Source organism: Bubalus kerabau, chromosome 11, assembly GCF_029407905.1.
Source record: "Bubalus kerabau isolate K-KA32 ecotype Philippines breed swamp buffalo chromosome 11, PCC_UOA_SB_1v2, whole genome shotgun sequence".
NCBI lineage: Eukaryota > Metazoa > Chordata > Mammalia > Artiodactyla > Bovidae > Bubalus > Bubalus kerabau.
Window position 1 is genome coordinate 21,814,490 of NC_073634.1, and position 18,752 is coordinate 21,833,241.

General features: G+C 40.8%; 1 protein-coding gene across 1 annotated transcript in view; it reads left to right on the top strand.

Annotated features, from left to right (window-relative positions):
- The window catches only part of CRIM1 (cysteine rich transmembrane BMP regulator 1), a 207,014-nt gene that overhangs the window by 38,758 nt on the left and 149,504 nt on the right, over nucleotides 1–18,752 (top strand). The window contains exon 2 of the mRNA XM_055539793.1: nucleotides 3,173–3,346. Within this exon, the coding sequence (XP_055395768.1) occupies nucleotides 3,173–3,346 (174 nt within the window). The remainder of the gene's footprint in view (nucleotides 1–3,172; nucleotides 3,347–18,752) is intronic.

An 18,752-nucleotide genomic window follows, 5' to 3' on the forward strand; every position in this document is an offset into this window, starting at 1 on the left:
TTTTTAAAGCATAGACAACAGAATTAACCATATCAGTGACATGAGAAATACGGTTATTGAATGTTTTACTACGTCATGGGGTTAAGGATGTTCAGAGTTGGATAAGACCTGGCTCTTGTGCATGAGGACTGTTTGTCTAATAGGGAAGTTTGACTTATATGAAGCCATTACTAGAAAGGATAAGAGGTGTGCACAGGTATTTATAGGAACACGGAGGATAGAGCAGCTCAGAGCTGGAGAAGTCTTCTCAAAGAAGTGACATTTGCCTTGGGTGGTGTTTGTTTTTTTTTTTTTTTTAATTAAAAAAAAATTTTTTTTTGAGTACAGTTGCTTTCTAATGTGTTAATTTCTGCTGTACAGCAAAGTGAATCAGCTGTGCATATCCGCACTTTTTTGGATTTCCTTCCCATTTGGGTCACCACAGAGCATTGCGTAGAGGTCCCTGTGCTGCACAGTAGATTTTCATGTTATCTGTTTAACGCATTGTAGTGTATATAGGTCAATGCAGTCTCCCAGCTCATCCCACCCCTTGACTTGGGTCTTGGAATGAATAGGAGTTATCAAGAGGAAGGGGAGAAGGAGGTGTTTTAGGCAGATGATACTCTGTGAGCAAAGGCATGGGAGCGTTCCTTGAGGGTTTGTGGTGAGAATCTGTACTTACTGGAGCATCAGGTTGTGTGAGAGATTGGTGCATGTTGAGTCTGTACAAGTAGGTACAGGCTGTATCATAATCGTATCTACAATAAGAAATTTGGACTTTGTCTTGTTGGCAAGAGAGAGCCAATGAGCAAGTTTGTCTTTTGAGGAAGGTGATTCTGCTGACAGAGTGAGTTAACGGGGTAATGCAAGGAGACAGATGAGAGGATGCTGCAGGATGAAGAGTGATGTGTCAGGGAACTCCAGTTACAGTGGAGGGAAGGGATGTTTATTGTGAGGGAAAAATCTGCATCAGAATCCCATCAACACATTGGTGATACAGTAACTATACATATTTAAAATGATAGTGATAAAAATTTCTTCTTGGAATGAGATAGGAAAGAGGAGAAATATAGTTTTCCAGTGGTTTGAATGTTACTTGAGTTTCTTACTAGCTTTTACATTCCTAGGGTTGAACTAACTTTGAATTCCAAATTTGAATGTTCAGTCAAACAGTTTCTTCATGGTAAATTTCACAGAACTGGATTAGGCTGGTGGTACTAATAACATGTCAGCAATTAAATATAGAGATAAGAAATTATCTACTTGAGCCATTTCATCATGTATTATAACTGAAGACAAAATTATCACCTATTTATTTACCTTGTTGAATTGTTCGGTGTATTTTTCTGGTTTTCCATCTTGAAGATAGGAATGTCCCTTTGTGTGTGTACATGTTATGTACCTGTTATTTCTAAAGGCCAAAGACAGACTAAATAGGAAAGCAGATCTTCAAACGGATAACTTTTGTTTTTGTTTAAACTTCTAAAATCATTCTACTGAGAGCTGAAGGTTTGATCAAATCAGAGAGCCTGGTCTTCTGAAATCAAAACACAGGAGATTTTCTGTTCTCCCTTTTCAAAGAATCACCCTGAAGCCCTTTGTTTTGTAAATGATATCCTTCTAAAGACACCTTGACAAGAAAATTATTTATTTCAGTGAGGGAAAAGTCTTTTCCTGACTTGGTAAGTCAACAGTGTCACCAGAAGGAAAAGTTAGCCTTATAAAAATCATACCCATTTGTTTGCACTGTCTTCTGCAATAACATATTCTTAAGATGGCTTTATACCTGCCTTACTTTGAGCAACAGGTTTAAGTACCTTAAATTCAAGCACTTTAAAAATATTCTCTCAAGATACGGTTATCAGAAACATGTTTACTATTGAATAGTCAGTACCCAGTTAAGGTGTGATAAAGTATCTATTAAAGATAATGTTAAGAGAGGGGGACACTCATATAACATACCGGAGACTCAGAGAAATAGTCTGGTTTCCTAAAGAGGTGTTTCAATTACAAGGAATTCAGTTAAGGACTGAGTCTGCCTGTGGTTCTGTCATGTTTGTCTCATTTTTCTGAACTGGGTCCCATGAAAGTTGGTTTTAAAATCTATTTTAGGGTCTTCCCTGGTGGCTTAGCTGCTAAAGAATCCGCCTGCAATGTGGGAGACCTGGGTTTGATCCCTGGGTTGAAGATCCTCTAAAGAAGGGAAAGGCTACCCACTCCAGTGTTCTGGCCTGGAGAGTTCCATGGATTGTGTAGTCCATGGGGTCACAAAGAGTCAGACACAACTGAGTGCCTTTCACACTGGTGGCTCAGTTGGTAAAGGTTCCGCCTGCAATGCGAGAGACCTGGCTTCAGTCCCTGGGTTGGGAAGACCCCCTGGAGAAGGAAATGGCAACCCACTCCAGTATTCTTGTCTGGGGAATCCCATGGACAGAGGAGCCTGGTGGGCTGCAGTCCACGGGGTCACAAAGAGTTGGACACGACTGAGTGACTGATACTTTCACTTTATTTCTTACAGTCAACTCCATTCCTTGACCCGGACATTGATTTGGTCTCAGCTTCAGAATTTGACGACTTCAGCCTCTCACTAGGCTGTAGCCCTTAGTTTTGTTTGTTGTTTTTCCTGACCTTGGTTGTGGGCAGTGATGGACCTTAGCATCTGAACTGAAGTGAATTCATTGGAGGGTGGTGTCTGTTTATATTTATTAGCACTGCCTTGATGTATGAAGTTTCAGAACTATTTTAAACCCAAAACTAGTCTCTATCAGATGCGGTAAAAAAAAAAAAAAAAAAGAAAAAACTGGAGTTTTTTGGAATAATTTTGTAGATTGACAGATGCAGCTCCTATAGTTTTATTGAACATGGGAAAATCTTGGAATCTTTGTTTAAAATGAAAAACTTTAAAGGAATCTCAATTGTTACTATAATAACACATTAGAGGAGTAGTAGTTTTTGATTAGAAATGTTTGTAGATATAGCTAACTAATGTTGGTGTGACTGGCTATATTTCAGTCTTCTTGTTTATTAGGAGGTTGGGTTTCATTCATTTGTAAAATTGGAGCCAGAGTGCCTTTCCTGAATTGAGGTTCAAAATTGGATGTTAATCTTGACAACTTCGCACATTTTTGCTTTCAGACAGGGCTTTGAATGAAGCTAACAAGCAAACATTATGTGGTTGTTAATTGTTTTCCAGATGAGAACTGGGATGATGACCAACTGCTTGGGTTTGAACCATGCAATGAAAACCTTGTCTCTGGCTGCAATCTCATCAATGGGAAATGTGAGTGTGACACCATTCGAACCTGTAACAATCCCTTCGAGTTTCCAAGGAAGGATATGTGCCTTTCAGCTTTAAAGAGGATTGAAGGTGAGTATTCATTTTCGGTCGCAAGCCTTAGCATCACGTAACTCTGAGCAGTGATGGTATTTGAGCTGGAAAAGGCAAAGACGAGCTTACAGAGATGGGTAGTAGTTTTGATCTCAAACAAGATTCCGAAAGTTGACCAGGTGCGGATGTGATGGTGTATACGTGCGTGTGTGTCTGTGCACACGTGTGTGTTTCTTAAAAGCCACAGGATGGTGATGCTGGGGCAGTACGGGCAAAGTAGTTTCCCCCTGCCTGCCTAGGTCACCTCTGCTTAATGGATGATATCACGCGAGGCGTTTGAGATCAGCATCTGTTGTCACCATGTCCATTCTGCTCGATTTACCGTAGGATGGTGCTCCAGGAGGAGAGTGCCAATTAGAAATGCAGTCTGGCAAGAACGTGCAGTTTAGAGGAGGTGGGAGCCTTGTCAGTGACTGTTAGAGGCTGAAGTGGGCTTTGCCGTGGGGCAAAACCACGTGGGTGTGGACAGGTCATTGGGTGCTTTCCTTCTGGAATGAAGTCAGAAATCACATTAAAATAACAAAATTATACTAACGCGGCCCATAACTTTTGTACATTCATGCATAAAACCTAGATGAGGGATGGAGGACTTGAAGGTATGATTCATGACTGCAGTAATCAGGAGTGACATAGCCAGAGCTGGGTGCGTGGCTCGTCGCTGGAATTCATAGAGGATGAGGCCTGGGCTTTGGACTCAGCCGTGCCCCTCGGCAGCAGGGAACTCTCTCAGAGCCCCAGGTTCCACTCGGGGGGGAAAGAGAGCTGAATGAGACATTCTTGTGTGTGTGTGTTTGTTTTCTGTGATTCTTTTGTTGGCGTTTAGTTGATTTGCAGCGTTGTGTTAGTTTCTGCTCTACAGAAAAGTGAATCAGTTATACATACGCATATAGCCACTCTTAGATTCGCTTCCACATAGTTCATTCGAGTATTGAATAGAGTTCCCCGTGCTATACAGTGGGTTCTTATTAGTTATCTATTTTATATACAGTAGTGTATATATGTCAATCCCACTCTCCCAGTTTATCACCCCCTTTTCCCCTTTTGATAACCATGAGTTTTCTGCAGCTGTGACTCTATTTCTGTTTTGTCAATAAGTTCATTTGTAACCATTTTTTAAAATTTCACATGTAAGTAATATCATATGATATTTGTCTTTCTCTGACTTCAATCAGTATGACAGTCTCTTGGTTTATCCATGTTACTGCAAAATACACTTTATATCTCTACGATGATGGAGAAGCTGGTAGTATAGTTTGAAATACTGAGGATTTTTCAAGTCCGAAATCAAGCTCATAAAAGCAGTAGAGCAGGACTGAAGTTTTTGAATTGTATTGTTTCCAAGACATATTAAATGGTTGTAAAGAGTAAGAAGCATATATGAATGTGAAAGTCGCTCATTCGTGTCCGACTTTTTGCGACCCCATGGACTGCAGCCTGCCCAGCTCCTCTCTCCATGAAATTCTCTAGGCCAGAATACTGGAGTGGGTAGCCATTCTCTTCTCTGAGAGATCTTCCCATCCCAGGGATCGAACCCAGGTCTCCTGCATTGCAGGGGAATTCTTTACTGTGTGAGTCACCAGAGAAGCCCAAGAATACTGGAGTGAGTAGCCTATCTCTTCTCCAGTGGATCTTCCTAACCCAGGAAGTGAACCGGGGTCCCTGCATTGCAGGTGGATTCTTTAGCAGCTGAGCTACCAGGGAAGCCCATTAAGAAATGTATAGTAGCCTCAAAAATAGCATTTCTGTTTGTATTTTCCAGTGCTGCCAGATCATTAAAATAATAGAGTAGAAAACAAAAGAAATAAAGTTGTAGAACCTCAGGAATCTTAGATAACATTTAGTTTAGTCCTTCAGTTTGAAAATTGAAAACTTCAGCTCTACACAGTGGATGACTGACAGGCCCGTAAAGTCTTTTTTGAACCATATCATGCCATTGACAACAGTTTACCAAGCTCGTTTGTCTTGTCTTGAGGCTCTTTGCCCACCCCTGTCCTCACCTCTATTGCCTGCTTTTCGGTATTTTTGCCAACTTCAGTGTATAAATCTTCAGGGACATAGATGAAACGGTCAAATATCTATTTAATTCATTTAATTATTCATGCATATTTTAAGTCACATCATATAGCAGTTTAGAGGATTACTTTTGCTCTTCTTATATTTTGCTTAACTGTTTTAGTCACATCTCAGATGCATCTCCGTCACTGTCATTGTCTTTGTTGGAGCTGTTTTCTGTGTCATTTAACACCTGTTTCTGAGCACACCTTCCTCATTGCCATCTAAGTTGTTGGAGATACAGCTGATTCGGAATCCACGTTATCACAAGTTTTGTTCCAAACAGGGTGGCTTTGCACATAGAAGTAGGACAGTCACATTTTTAATGAGTGAGGTGTGTGTTTATGATCTTTACAATGTGGCGATTCACTACGTTGATTTTTAAAGTGTTTCTGAAAAGGCTGTTTACAAGATCTAGCACTTCCAATTTTGAGATCATTCCCTCAGGAATAATTACTGTGGCTGATTAAATTTCTTTATGCCTCACCCCCCCACCTTTTTTTTTTTTTTTAACAGATTCTGTCTGGCCTCTGTATAAAAAATCCAAAAGTAGGATTGGTAGAGGTCATTTAAGGTTAATGTATCTTCCACAAATTGTGTGTGCATGCTCAGTTGCTCAGTCGTGTTCAACTCTTTGCGACCCCGTGGACTGTAGCCCTCCAAGTTCCTCTGTCCCTGGAATTTTCCTGGCAGGAATACTGGAGTGGGTTGCCATTTCCTACTCCAGGGGATCTTGTGGGGCTTTTTTGTTTTTTTTGTTTTAATTTTTATTGGAGTGTAGTTGACAATGTTGTGTTAGCTTCACGTGTTCAACAAAGTGAATCAGTTATACATGTGCATATGTACATATACATATGTATACGTACACATATCTTTCTTTTGAAATCCTTTTCCCTGATAGTCCATTATAGAGCATTGAGCAGAGTTCCCTATGCTATACAGCACATTCTTATTACTTATCTATTTTATGTATGGTAAGCATATATGTCAGTCCCAGTTCCCATCCCCTGATCATCATAAATTTGTTTTCTATATCCAAATACTCTACTTCTGTTTTGTAAGTAAGCTCGTTTGTACCCTTTTTTAGATTCCATATATAAGTGGTATTATATTTGTCTTTCTGTGTCGAGTCTTCACTCAGTTTGACAATCTCAAAAATGAAATTATTTTGTTCTTTTTATTGCTGAGTAATATTTTGTTGTGTATATGTACCACATATTCTTCATCCATTCCTCTGTTGGTAGACATTTAGGTTGCTACCATGTCCTGGCTATTGGAAAGTAGTACTGCAGTGAACATTGGGATGCATATATCTTTTCAAATTATTGAATTATGGCTTTCTTCAGGTATATGGCCAAAAGTGGAAGTGCTCAGTTATATGGTAGTTCTGTTCTCAGTTTTTTAAAGAACCTCCATACTGTTCTCCATGGCTTCCCAGGTGCCTCAGTAGTAAAGAATCCACCTGCCAGTCTTGGAGGAAAACATAGGCAGAACATTCGATGACATAAATAAAAGCAAGTTCCTCTATGACCCACCTCCTAGAGTAATGGAAATAAAATCAAAAGTAAACAAGTGGGACCTGATTAAACTTAAAAGCTTTTGCACAGCAAAGGAAACTATCAGTTCAGTCGCTCAGTTGTGTCCGACTCATTGCTACCCCATGAATCTCAGCACACCAAGCCTCCCTGTCCATCACCAACTCCTGGAGTTCACTCAGACTCAGGTGCATCAAGTTGATGATGCCATCCAGCCATCTCATCCTCTGTCGTCCCCTTCTCCTCCTGTCCCCAATCCCTCCCAGCATCAGGGTCTTTTCCAATGAGTCAATGCTTCTCATGAGGTGGCCAAAGTATTGGAGTTTCAGCTTCAGCATCAGTCCTTCCAATGAACACCCAGGACTGGTCTCCTTTAGGATGGACTGGTTGGATCTCCTTGCAGTCCAAGGGACTCTCAAGAGTCTTCTCCAACACCACAGTTCAAAAGCATCAATTCTTCAGCGCTCACCCTTCTTCACAGTCCAACTCTCACATCCATACATAACCACAGGAAAAACCATAGCCTTGACTAGACAGACCTTTGTTGGCAAAGTAATGTCTCTGCTTTTGAATATGCTATCTAGGCTGGTCATAACTTTCCTTCCAAGGAGTAAGCGTCTTTTAATTTCATGGCTGCAGTCACCATCTGCAGTGGTTTTGGAGCCCAAAAAAATAAAGTCTGACACTGTTTCCACTGTTTCCCCATCTATTTCCCATGAAGTGATGGGACCAGATGCCATGATCTTCGTTTTCTGAATGTTGAGCTTTAAGCCAACTTTTTCACTCTTCCTCTTTCTTTTAAGCAAGGTGAAAAGACAACCCTCAGAATGGGATAAAATAATAGCAAATGAAACAACTGACAAAGGATTAATTTCCAAAATATACAAGCAGCTTATATAACTCAATGCCAGAAAAACAAACAACCTAATCAAAAAGTGGTAAAAGGACCTAAACAGACATTTCTCCAAAGAAGACCTACAGATGGCTAACAAACACATGAAGAGATGATCAACATCGCTCATTATTAGAGAAATGCAAATCAAAACCACCATGAGATATCAGCTCACACTGGTCAGAATGGCCATCATCAAAAAGTCTACAAGCAATAAATGCTGGAGAGGATGTGGAAGAAAGGGAACACTCTTGCACTGTTGGTGGGGATGTAAATTGACACAGTCACTATGGAAGATGGTTTCGAGATTCCTTAAAAAACTAGGAATAAAACCACCATATGACCCAGCAATCCCACTCCTAGGCATATACCCTGAGGAAACCAAGGTTGAAAAAGCACATGTATCCAATTGTTCATTGCATCACTACTTATAACAGCTAGAACATGGAAGCAACCTAGATGTCCATCAACAACTAAATGGATAAAGAAGTTGTGGTACATATACACAATGGAATATCATTCAGCCGTAAAAAGGAACCCATTTGAGTCAGTTCTGATGAGGTGGATGAACCTAGAATCTATTATACAGAGTGAAGTGAGTCAGAAAGAGAAAGATAAATATCGTATTCTAATTCACAAAAACAGAATATTAAAAAATGAAGAATTTATTTACAGGGCAGCATTGGAGAAACAGACATAGAGAATAGGCTTATGGACATGGAGAGAGGGGAGGAGAGGGTGAGATGTATGGAAAGAGGAACATGGAAACTTACATTACCATGTGTAAAATAGATAGCCAACAGGAATTTGCTGTATGGCTTAGGAAACTCAAACAGGGGCTCTGTATCAACCTAGAGGGGTGGGATGGGGAGGGAGTTGGGAGGGAGGTTCAAAAAGGAGGGGGATATATGTATACCTATGGCTGATCCATATTGAGATTTGATAGAAAACAGCAAAATTCTGTAAAGCAATTATCCTTCAATAAGAAAAAAAAAAAAAAAAAAAAATCCACCTGCCAATGCAGGAGACACAGGGAAAGCAGATTTGATCCCTGGGTCAGGAATATCTCCTGGAGAAGGAAATGGCAACCCATTCCAGTATTTGTGCCTGGGAAATCCCATAGACAGAGAAGCTTGGGGGTCTGCAGTCCATGGGGTCGCAGGGAATCCAACGTGACTGAGCACACACACATGCAGTACTGTTCTGCATGGTAGCTGTACAAACTTACATCCCAGCACTAATGCAGGAGGGCTCCCTTTTCTCCACACTCTCCAGCATTTGTTGTGTGTAGATTTTTTGCTGATGGTCATTCTAACTGGTGTAGGGTGATACCTCATTGTAGTTGTGATTTGCGTTTTTCTAATAATTAGTGATGTTGAGCATCTTTTCATGTGCTTTTTAGCCATCCGCATGTCTTCTTTGTAGAAATGTCTGTTTAGATCTGTGCTTTGTTTTTTTAAAATAAAGCACCGTGTAATATTTGAGGTCTTGTAAGAAGTCAGTACTGTGGGGTTTCCTTTCCTGAGAGACAATGTTGAAGAAAAAACTCTATATTCAAGTATATTGCAAATGAAAAAGTTAGTGATGGTATATCACTGCATATAATTAAATCATTAATAGCATTGAGGACTTGGAATGCTATAAGAACTTAGGGCCAAAAAAATGTTACCTGGAATTATATGATAAAGTACTGTGGAGGAGTTGGAGTCTGAACAATTTAGAATTTGGATGGTGATGGATTCCAGGCAGAATGATGTGGACAGAAGAATGAAATGTCCAAGTGAGATTTGCATGACTTATGTGTAAGATACTTGGGAAATGAATGTAGGAGAGCAAGTTTTTATGTCTGTAGGTAGATAGGAACTAAAGATGAGGAGTCAGGACAGGACCAAATGATGAAATGCCTTTCACATGGTGCCGGGTACTCAGGCCCAGTGATAGGAGTTATCAAAAGTCACTGTAGGTTTATGAGCCAAGAGAAGCAGAGCATGAAGAAATCCGTGTTAGGCAGTTTGGAGTTGCAGGGGTTGTGTAATGTGTTAGCAGGGAGAGATTCTACTGTTGAGGCTTGTAGGAGAGCTCTTCACATTATTTAGATGTAATGCCACTAGAGACGGGTCTAGGGGATGGCAAGGGAAAAGCAAGGAAGAGCAAACGGATGCACGTCATTTTGATGGAAGAACATGAAGTATCTGGTTATAGGTATGGGAGGGATGAAAAGATACAAAGGTGACTCTGGTTTCCTAACCTGAAATAGTAGAAGAATGATGGTACAAGTAACAGCAATGGGAAAACATCTCAAAACTTGGAACCGACAAGTGAAGTGGTTGTCTCAGAGGGATCTTTAAAAATATGGCAAATGTCACAGCATGTTTGATGACAAGAATGATCTAGTAAAAAGGGAGAAACTAATAATGTGAATGGTGATGATTATAGAAGCAGAGGCATTGAGGAGGGAGAGGAGCAAAATTGTTCCTGTTTCCCAGAGGTTATAAAACAAGGTTGTCAGCTAACGTTGAGGTGGTAGAAAGGTGTGAAAAATTGAGGAGGGAGAGGAAATGGACAATAGACAACTCAGAGAGAAGAGGATGAACTAAGTAGGGAAGCGTATTAGGGTCATCTGCTAGTGCTGGCAGCATGCTTGAGGCTAGCAGCTATAGATCTGAAGGGAACAGCCTGCACAATTGTGTGCTTTTCTCTGGCTCGGGCGCATGCAGCAGAGGCAGAAAGGTGGATTTAACTAGGGTAAGGGTTTTTCATAGTGAGTCCTATAGACAGCGAAGGGCCCTGAGATTGAGTTATGCAGGAGAGTGCTTAGACAGTGACCAGCCAGACCATCACTTCTGGCAAGGAGGAAGCAGCAGTGAACAGGGAATGACCAAGAGGCAGAAGTTCTGTAAGAGCATAATGCAACAGTTGCATGGAGCTGGGACAGCATCTGATTGCACGTGCTTCATGCAAACAAGGTATTTTTTTTTTAAGGGGAAAAGGAAGAATGGTCTGAAAGTAGTGACGAAAACCAAGAAGACCCCTTCCCCACCCTCAGGATTTATGGCATGTGGAAGGTGAAGCCATCCCCACTTTGGAGGATTTCAGGGGGCAAAGTGCAGTCAGGGAAGACACAGGTGTTCACTAGAGCACAGAGGTGAAGGCGCATCTCGAGGGGAGAATGACAGCAAAAGGGACGTTGGTGATGACATTCTGAGTTCTAGAAGGCCCAGTAGGTATTCAGGAGGGAGGGTTGTGCAGAGCATGGGTGATTTTTGCAGAGCCAAGTGAGATTAAGTCCCAAGACGATGCATGACCTGATAAATTTAGACTTGGTTTTTGCAGTTTCTTATGAGAAGGTGACTAGTTAATGAAAGCCTTCCTTTAAGCACCGTTCTCTGGGGCATTCTGTAGTGTGAAGGTATGTATGTATTTAGGGATAAGGAAGAAGGTCTAGTGTTCTTGCCAGAGCATCATGCTAAAAAGCATGGGTCTTCATTTCTATGTTTTGTGAGTGAATTCTGAACATGAATTGAATTTTAAGCATAATTGCAACAACATTTTTAAAAAATGCATGAAAGTCAGTTTAGTCAGTAAAGATTTATGAAGAATAATGACGATTCAGGGTATTTTTAAAGAAAGGTTCCTGGGTATTTTATTTGTTTAAAAGGGAGGTCATTGATCCTGATTTTAATAAATACAACATCATAAAGTTTGTCACAAATTTAGAGGAAATACCATACTGGATAACAGCCAGTCTTGCCTTATGTACAAAATGATTTGTCAGAATCATCTGTATTTCTCTGAGGAAGGAGGGACAGGGAATGACCTGCAAGTCATCCCACCTTGATCTTAACAAAGCTTGTAGTCTTATGCCATGCTACCTATTTTTATTGTCTTGGTGTATGCTGTACTGAGCTCCCCAAAAGTTAAACTGATAGACCATCAGAAGAGGGGGCCACATTAACAAAGACCATCAGAAGAGGGGACCACATTAACAGAGCAGTACCAGCCTCTGCAGCTGCCCCAGAGGTTTTCTGGAGGGACCTCTCTGGAAGCTAAAGTTGATATGAAAGACTTCCATGGTACAGTGAATAAGTTGGAGTTTTAAGCTTGCATATGACTCCAGATTGGGATAAGTAGCTTTTATTTTCCAAAAAAAATGTACTGTAATTCAGAGTGGTTGAAATAAATTTGAGAAGTAATCAGGAATATGAAATCATGTCCAATTCAGAGAAGGATGTCAACCACGCTAGAAAACATTTGTCTATATTGTTCCATCCAGCGGATATTCACTGAGTGCCAAATATACTAGTCATAGTTTAGTTGCTGAGGATACAGCTCCTGTGGAGCTCACATTCAGAAAGGGAGGGGTGACAGCAAACTCAGAAGTGAGAGGAAAGTATCACAAGTGTGATAAGAGCTACGAAGAGTAATCGCCAGGATGATGTGGTAGAGAATTACTGGGCTGATTAAGGAAGTTGTTTTAGATATGGATGTCAGTGTCAGGGAAGTTTTCCTTGAAGGAAGAACATTTGACCTGAAATCCAACTGTAAGAAGGAGTCAAACTGGTGATGATCTGAGGGGAGAGAAGTCCATGCACAGGACACAGCAAGTGAGAGCAAGCTTGGTGTGCTGAAAGAATGTCACGAGAAAGCAAGAAGGGTCAGGGTGGCTGAAAGGTCATGAGAGAGAGTGAGAATGGGAGTGAGGGCCAGATCATGCGCTGCCTTGTAGATGATGCTAAGGATTTTGTGATGAGTATGTAGGAAAGTGGCTAAAGGATTGTGAACAAGAGTGTCATGTGATTTGAAACATGTTCTCAAACATGATGGTGGCGAATTAAGACTTGTGGGGAGACTGGGAAGATGCAAGAATGGGAAAGTGTCCACAGGTAAGATAAGTTCAGATAAGAGGTAACGGGGACTCAGACCCGAGAGAGCTGGAGATGGAGAAGAGGCGTGGATGGGAGGTGATTTGGTCCTAGGCTTGTTGATGGATTACATGTAGGGCTGAGAGAAAGAGGAGTCCAGGAACACTCTTAGATTTGGAGTTTAAGCAAATTGTAGTACTTTTTACTAGGTACAAGAGCAGATTTAAGGCGGAACTCGGGAGCTTTGTTTCAGATAAATTGAACTTGACACTCAAGTAGAGCTGTTTGTCATTTAGATAATTTTTGATGTAATTAAGTCATTAAGTAGCACTCATACATGTATATCTTCATGGTAAGTATGTTAAGGGTTACAGAGATAGACACACATCCTTGAGGAGAAATCTGCCCTTTCTGCATGGAGGTCTAGCCTTGTGGGGTGCTTCTAGAGAAAAATAAAATCAACCCAGTTCACACTGATTTATCACCAGGCAGAGTCTAGCCAGAGGGATATCTGTGTGGGGTCCATAAGATGTGTTCTTAAATGTACATGTTTGGCACTGCTGTATCATGTGTCACGTGGCTTGCTGGAATAGTATGGGTTCTGTGAAACTCATTCCTGTTTGGAGCTACGCAGTGAATATTTTGCCAAAGGAGGAAGACTCTTGGAACTTAAGAATGTCCTCCTTTGTTTTAGCTGAAAGCCCTTAGAGGTAATGTTTAAAGTTTTTTAATTTTAGGCTATATTATTTTTTTCTCTGTAAGATGTTTTAAAGAAAAGATAGTAAAAAATTGTCTTGAGATACTTTATATCGTTGTGTTATGCAGGGTGGACAGATAAGATCTGCTGTAGGGAGGGGTAAAGCCAGGAAGGCATTGTGGAGGAATTGGGGATGGAGTCCAACTCAGAGAGACATGTCAAGCAGCTCAACAGAAGGGAAAGGAGAATTTAAGAAGGGCCTTGGAGTAGCAAAGAGAATGGACAGAGGGGGCCAGATGGGAAGGGTAAAGTGGCAAGTCAATGGGCTTTAGCAGCTGGCTTTGGAGAATGAGGAAGAGAAAGACTTCCGGAATTGGAAGTGAGGGGTGATGTTTAGATCCTTGGGGTGGGCACAGTGGTCAGGCTGTATAGTGGTGTCGTGTACTAGGACGTGGAATACAAGGAGAGCAGCTTTATGGGAGGTAAGATGAGGTAGATACTGAGTCTGCATTGTGATGTTTGAGCTATCATTGGAGGTTTTTTGTTGTTTAGTCGCTTGGTTGTGTCTGACTCTTTTACTTCTCTGTCCATGGGATTTCCCAGGCAAGAATACTGGGGTGGGTTTCCATTTCCTTCTCCAGGGGATCTTCCTGACCCAGGGATCGAACTTGTATATCCTGAATTGGCAGGTGAGTTCTTTACCACTGAGCCAGCTGGGAAGCATCTATGGAGGATCAAGGGAAAAATGGGAGTTACGAGTCTGGAACTCAGAGATCTGGGCTGGAGATTAGGATTTGTGAGTCATCCTCCCAGGAAAAGAATATGGTGCTGTCAGTGACCTTGGAGTTTATAGGTAATGGGAGGAGTATGAGCCTTTTTAGGAAGATTAATATGACAGTAATATGCATAATGGAAGGAAAAGACTATCAGTGTTAACACACCAAAAGTGAGATGAAATGACCTGTGTATTGATGGTGGTGCAGGAAGCGTTTGAGTGCTCTGTTTGGTGGAAGAAAGCCTCAGGACCACTGATGGCAACTGACTGAAAGTTAACCTAGAACACAGACTTTGGCACCTGTGATAGTGGAATGTATAAAACAATATATCATTTTAATTAATCGATTGGTTAATTCATTTGTTTGTATACCCTTATTTGAAGAAGCCTTTAAAGTGTCTAAGTCTGAGAGAGCTGGTCCGACGCAGCTGAGGTTAGAGCCATTCAGAGTAGGAGCACTAAGATTAAATAATGGGATAGGAAGATGAAGAGACGGCAGTGTAGTTGTAGACTCTTTGAGCCCAGAGCAATCCATCCTCAGCGTTCTTTACAGGCGCCCTCTGAGGCTACTGCTTTCACTTTAGAGCAACTTTAATTCTTCATTCATTATTGTGTATGTTAGTTGCTCAGTCGTGTCTCTTTGCAACCTCCTGGACTGTAGCCCACCTGGCTCCTCTGTCCATACAATTTTCCAGGCAAGAATACTAGAGTGGGTTGCCATTTCATTTCTCCAGGGGATCTTCCCGACCCAGGCATCAAACCTGGGTCTCTTGCATTGCAGGCAGATTCTTGACTGTCTGAAGCACCAGGGAAGCCCACATTCATTCCTTTGTTTATTCAAAAGGTAAATATTAATATTTAGCACGTGCTGTGGGTCACTGCACATCAGATGCTACTAGTTTGACTTTGTCTTGCCTTTGACTGAGGGACCATTGTCTAAAGGGCCTGAAAGATGCAGGATGCATAAATTGACACACATTTTAGATCCACTATAGGATTTTGACTTTTTTTAAAAAATGTTTTATAGGTGTCTTAAATGATATTTTTAAGTATTTGTCTATCTCCAAAACTTACATTGCATGATATATATGCTTTGTTGTTGTTCAGCCACTAAGTCATGTCCAACTCTGTGTGACCCCATGGACTGCAGCATGCCAGTCTTCCCTGTCCTTCTCTATCTCCTGGAGTTTGCTCAGACTCATGTCCATTAAGTTGATGGTGCTATCCAACCATCTCATCCTCTGTCACCCACTTCTCCTTTTGCCTTCAGTCTTTCCTAGCATCAAGGTCTTTCCAGTGAGTCGGCTCTTTGCCTCAGGTGGCCAAAGCATTGGAGCGTCAGCATCAGTTCTTATATGCTTAGGCAAAAATTAAAGGTTAGAAAGAATATGTGGGCTTTTGTATCTGTATTTTTTCTGCTGCTTAAAGCAAAGGGAAATTTGATTTTTTACACTGTAAGTCTATATTCTCTGAAGCTAAACTAATTCTGATACAGACAAATGGCTTCTGATTAATAGACTTTTCTTTCAGTTTTTAAAAATCCAAATAGGGGGTGTTTCAGAGCCTTAAGTTTTATTAATTATTCTGTGCCCTAAATTCACTGTTTCAGTCCTACCTAAGGAAATGTTAATGTTGCGTGAGCATCTTACTCCATTTTTAGTTTTCTACATTGCACTTACTTTTTTCACACAAGTAAAGTGTAAGTGCTAAATGTTATTCTTGGTTGGTATCTTTTTCTTGGTCTGTAGCTTGCAGTACAACCTGTGCTGTGTGACCTAATCAGATATTCTAGCTCTTGAAGCCATCTGTAATGTTTGTCAGTAGACACACATTTCATTAGTATTTACAAAGAATTATGATGCCATTTGCTTTTATTCACAGAACTTTTTTTTTACTCAGAAGTTCTTGGGTTTTTTTGTGGGGGTAGTAAGATGCTCACCAAAAAGGCATCCCAAGAGAATGTGATCCAACAGAGCTCAGCATGTTAATTAATATCCATTCCGTTTTTGAGAAAGTACAGTGGAGTTCCCTTCTGACCCTCTTCCCGCTGGAACAGTGCTGGATGGAGACACTCATCTTCAGCAAGAAGACTGAGCCCATCCCATAATATAAAAAGAGATAACATATGCACCCAACTCTGCACCAGCCTGAGTTTCCACATGGTCCTTGAGGTCCATGGCAAGCCCTGGGTATCATAATGCACAGGAAATTGCATAGGTTTCTTTTTTAAAAAGTGGTTTATTGTGGTGGTTGTGCCGGGTCTCCGTTGCTGTGCACGGGCTTTCTCTAACTGTGGAGAGCGGGGGCTACTCTCGTTGTGGTGTGCGGCAGGCTTCTAAGTGTGGTGGCGTTTCTTGTTGCCGAGCATAGGCTCTAGGCTCTAGCATGAGGCTCAGTAATTGCAGACAGGCTTCGTTGCTCCGTGGCTTGTGGCATCTTCCCGGACCCGGGATCAAACCCTTGTCTCCCGCGTTGACAGGCAGTTCTTATCCACTGTACCACTAGGAAAGTCCCAGGTAGGTTTCTTAAATTTGAGAGAGCTTGACCGTCACACAGATATTCTAATTTACCAGGACTGGACCAGGACAGAGGAATCTGCGTTTCCAGTCAACCCTCAGGAGGAGCTGTTATTGCTGGGTTTTTACCACACTTTTGAGTAGCAGAGTCATAGAGGGTTTATATGAATCTGTGTCCCTGGATTTGCAGTGCTGGTGTGAGAGAATATCTTGTCTTTAAGTAATCACTGGACTTACTTTCTAATACTTTTTGTTTTTAAAAACAAGAGTCTATATATGAATTACTTTACTTCAAGTATTAATACATGGTAATAGTTTCATTATATGACCTTTTTTTTAACTTTACAATATTGTATTGGTTTTGCCATATATCAACATATTATATGACTTTAAAACTTTTTTCCAATTAGTATTAATAGAGATTAAAACCCCACTGAGACATTTCATGGTACCTGTGTAGAATCACATAGTGAGGAACAAGCAAATCCCTAAATGTGGATGCTGGGGAGATTGTTTTGGTTTTAGTAGAGATGATCCTCTATGTAATTTTACCTGTTCAATCTTTGCTAAACTTTAGAAATATGTTTAGGCCCTTATGTCTATGGATTTTCATATAGTTGCATTGATCTGCATGGTATTAAATATCATTGCAAAATCCTTCACAATATAGTATTGACCATAGTAGAAATGATCCAGTGTAACTGTTAACTCACAGACGCATACATACAAGAGTCAAATTACATGTTCTCTCAAAATATAACTGCCATGCGCTGTAAGATTATGATAGAGCAGCATTAAACTTATAAGTTCCTTACAACTTAGCAGTATGATAATTCTCTTGGAGGGAGAATTTAAATGGGAATGACTGTTGTACATTTTATGAGGTTGATGAAGTTCAGGGAACTTGGGGAGGCACTTGGCCTTTCAAAACTGCTGTTACGTAATCCTTTATAATAAAATATATGTACTGAACTATCAAAAAAAAAAAAAAAGAAAAACCAAAAGAGAGAGCCTCTTCAACTCTGGTTCTTATTTTGAAGCCAAGCTTTCTATGTTTGAAGACTCTGCCGTCTCTCTTCCAGACCTTCAAATGTACCAATTCACAATTTTTAAGTTAGTCATTTTTTAGTTCATTAAAATTACTCATCACAGATTCTATGTTTCTTAGGCTAGGTTTATCTGAAATCAGTGTTATGTTTGTGAATATATTGCTCATCTAAATTGTTTTAAAAATATATTTTTGAGGAATTTAGTTAACATTGCTTACCAAGTTTGGAAGCACAAACCCTCCCCTTGACCAGATAAACATATTTAACCCTACCTTCCAGGTGGATAAGGTACCTCCTTACCATGAAGGTCTCCCTGATTTTGATTTTTGCTGAGGCTGCCCAAGTACCATTAAGGATACTTGTTTAATTAAGGCAGTAAGGCTTTTGCTGCTGCTGCTGCTAAGTCGCTTCAGTCATGTCTGACTCTGTGCAACCCCATAGATGGCAGCCCACCAGGCTCCCCCGTCCCTGGGATTCTCCAGGCAAGAACACTGGAGTGGGTTGCCGTTTCCTTCTCCAATGCATGAAAGTGAAAAGTGAAAGTGAAATTGCTCAGTCGTGTCTGACTCTTCACGACCCCATGGACTGCAGCCTACCAGGCTCCTCCGTCCATGGGATTTTCCAGGCAAGAGTACTGGAGTGGGGTGCCATTGCCTTCTCCGAGTAAGGCTTTTAGGCAACTGTAAATCTGTACTGCTGTTGCCCTCTGTAAAGAAGGCAATCACAAGTTGATAATGTGATATGTCTGTCTTTTTTGGATTCATTTATGTAAAATGATTCTGAAATCTAAATACATGTGTTTTACTTTAAATTCCAGCAGTGTCCTGGGGAAAGAAAGTGTAGACAGTTATTTATTTTCATAAGTATTTTTATTTAGGTTGACACCTAAGTCAGTATTTTATAATTTTATGTTTTAGGTACAAGCTGTTGTTCTGATGTCTTGATAACTGGCACGGGGGCGGGGGAGGGAGAAGAAAAACCAAAACAGCTACCAAGAGGTGGAAGCC